We start from the raw sequence: 2,950 nt of genomic DNA on the forward strand, positions 1-2,950 counted from the left end.
CGAGAAGGATGAATCGGTCAGTTTACAACGAAGCAAGGCCTTCGGCTAAATGGTTCGAAGGAGAAAAGCTGAAAGGATGACGCGTCGACGAAAAAACTATAGAAACTTTCACGTGTCCGTCAAGCCAAAGCTGCTTGCGTGTGTTATTATCACTGATGGCCTTCCCCCCAAAAATCGAAAGGCTCTAAAAGTTACACGTGTCAACAAACCGGACCGCTTTTTTTACCCGTTGCTAAGTACCGGGTCGTCCCAATTTCTGACCCTATAAATACAATTTCAAGCACACCAGTTCCACGTTTGATCATTTTTTGCAAAAAAAAAAAAAAAAAAAAAAAGAAAAGAAAAGAAAAATACAATTCACCTAGAAACCGCGAGAAAGAAAAACAGAAAATATCTAAATCGTTTTTGTTTGAGCTTGGAAGATTTTAATTCTTCTGCGGCGATTTTGTGTTTGGTTATGGTAATTGTATGAAAAAAGGGAAAAGATGGTAGCTGAAGCTGAGGTTGTTTGTCAACAGAGCGTGCCGGTGTTGGACGTTCAGTATTTTGGTAAAGGAAGTAATATCGAGGAGATTGATGGAATTGTTGCGATTTCGTCGCCGGTTTCTTCGCCAAAGTTCGGACAAGTTCGTGTTGCTGAGTCGGTTACCGCCGATTTATCTACCTCTCAACTGGTTAGTCTTTTCTTCTCCCACTTTTTATGTTTGTGAAGAACATGACTTTCGATGAGGGGTTGACTCCCAACTAAATATCTTAATAAGGTTGGCAAAAGGTTTAAGTATAAATATGTTGGATTTTTTTCCCTCCAATTGTTTTTTTCTTTGGAATTTTAGGCTGAAATAATTAAGTAATTTTTTTCTATTTATGGATAGGTTTTAGAGGAAATATATTCATAGCTTCCATCTCTGGGATCCATAGATTTCATGGTTTGAATAAAGATGATCAGATTGTTAAATTTATAAGCTTGGTGACTGGAATTTTGCATAATTGAGAAGGTTGTATCTACCCTTGTTTAGTTGTATCTAGGGAATTTAAAAAATGAAATTTGTCTAGCTTTGGCTACAGCTAATTGGAGAGTCCTTTAGGTGCTACTAAAATTAGTTTGCTATAATTCCAATCTCAATTTAAGAGATAAGTTGCTTAGTAGTATATAACCTTTGAAGAGAAAAGTTATCAATTTTGTTTCCTATTTCAGGATGTGAAATCTCTTGAAAAAGTCCCAGATCCAACTATCGAATCTGCTGTCCTGCAATTTGTCCCGAGCATCCGTTCAGGTAGTTTTGCTGACATTGGACCACGGAGATACATGGAAGATGAGCATATTAGAATTGATGATCTATCATCGCATTTGGGATCCCTTTACAAGTTTCCTAAGCCTAGTGCTTTTTATGGGGTAATTACTGTTTTGGCTAATTTTTCTACTGCCTTAAATGATGTTGTTTGATTTATAACTAATTTGGGTTGCGGATCGTATCTAGGTGTTTGATGGTCATGGAGGACCCGAAGCAGCAGCATATATAAGGAAAAATGCATTTAGATTCTTTTTTGAAGATGTCAGTTTTCCTCAGACATGTGAAGTTGATGATGTTTTCTTGGAAGGGGTTGAGAACTCTCTCCGGAAATCATTTCTTCTTGCTGACCTTGCTCTGGCAGATGATTGTACTGTGAATAGCTCTTCTGGAACAACAGCACTTACTGCTCTGATATTTGGAAGGTATCTTTATGCTTTAGAGCCTTGATTGCTCTATATTTGCTTCTGTTATTTTGAGTGTTATTGTCAGCTGTTAATCTCTGACTGACTGGTTTGTCTGTACTATAGGCTTCTGATGGTGGCGAATGCTGGTGATTGCCGAGCAGTACTCTGCCGGAAAGGGGAGGCAGTAGATATGTCTGAAGACCACAGGCCTATTTATCCATCAGAACGGAGGAGAGTAGAAGAGCTGGGTGGGTTTATTGATGATGGGTATCTCAATGGTGTTCTATCAGTTTCCCGAGCCTTGGGGGATTGGGACATGAAGCTTCCTAAAGGTTCTTCTTCACCTCTCATTGCAGAGCCTGAGTTCCAACAGGTGGTTCTGACAGAGGATGATGAGTTTCTTATCATTGGGTGTGATGGAATTTGGGATGTTATGTCAAGTCAGCATGCAGTTAGCCTTGTTCGTAGAGGGTTGCGGCGGCATGACGACCCTGAGCAGTGCGCTAGAGACCTTGTCATGGAGGCCTTACGTCGCAACACATTTGATAATCTCACTGTGATTGTTGTATGCTTCACTGCACCTGATCACAGGGAGCAGCCATCTCCTCGGCAAAGAAGAATGAGGTGTTGTAGCCTATCTGCAGAGGCTCTGTGTAGCTTGAGGAGCTTGTTAGATGGCAATGCCACTCGCTGAATGTAAATACAATTTTTAAATAATTCTCTTGTTCAATAGGGGATATTGGACTGTTTCTGGCTGCTTCAGGTAGAGCTAAAAAAAGCAGCTAGCAGTTTTGCAGGGGTTGGTCGTGGTATATTTATGGTGGGTTATGGGCGGATGTACATAGAGGATGGTGGTGTAGAGATGGTCCGATATGTTATTGCGTGCTCAAGTCATTTATGGATTCTTTTACTCAAATCCAGGGTGGCTGCCCTTGTTAGTTCATTGTTCATTCCTGAGATGTATGTATATGTATTGTGTCAATAAATTCCTAGTTTTCATTATTGTTAGTTCTTGGCTTTGTTACTCGGGCGGTAATGACAAGAGATGCTAGTCTTCTATCCATCTGGGCTGCAATACGGCTGAAGCAAGTCCACTTTGGAGGAAACTTCCTACTTTTTTTTTTCTTCCCTTTGAGGATTAGACTAACGAATAAAAGAGCGGAGGATTTTTTTGGGAAGAAAAACTTATCCTTCAGATATTTTTGGGAAACGAAATTAATATACTTATTATCAAATTAAATATTCGAATATGAA

General features: G+C 39.7%; 1 protein-coding gene across 1 annotated transcript; it reads left to right on the forward strand.

The window, feature by feature from the left end:
* Window positions 275-2,704, forward strand: LOC18613771 (probable protein phosphatase 2C 49). Its single transcript, XM_007051167.2, has 4 exons — window positions 275-674; window positions 1,196-1,393; window positions 1,479-1,714; window positions 1,820-2,704. The coding sequence occupies exons 1-4, from the start codon at window positions 486-488 to the stop codon at window positions 2,388-2,390; spliced, it is 1,194 nt and encodes a 397-aa protein (XP_007051229.2). The 5' UTR covers window positions 275-485; the 3' UTR covers window positions 2,391-2,704.

The sequence above is a fragment of the Theobroma cacao genome, chromosome 1 (genome assembly GCF_000208745.1).
Source record: "Theobroma cacao cultivar B97-61/B2 chromosome 1, Criollo_cocoa_genome_V2, whole genome shotgun sequence".
In the NCBI taxonomy this organism is placed as follows: domain Eukaryota; kingdom Viridiplantae; phylum Streptophyta; class Magnoliopsida; order Malvales; family Malvaceae; genus Theobroma; species Theobroma cacao.

Coding starts and splice junctions, on each gene's coding strand:
- LOC18613771 (XM_007051167.2), top strand. CDS start 486: ATGGTAGCTGAAGCTGAGGTTGTTTGTCAACAGAGCGTGCCGGTGTTG. Junction 675..1,195: donor ATTTATCTACCTCTCAACTG/GTTAGTCTTTTC, acceptor TTCCTATTTCAG/GATGTGAAATCTCTTGAAAA. Junction 1,715..1,819: donor ACTGCTCTGATATTTGGAAG/GTATCTTTATGC, acceptor TCTGTACTATAG/GCTTCTGATGGTGGCGAATG.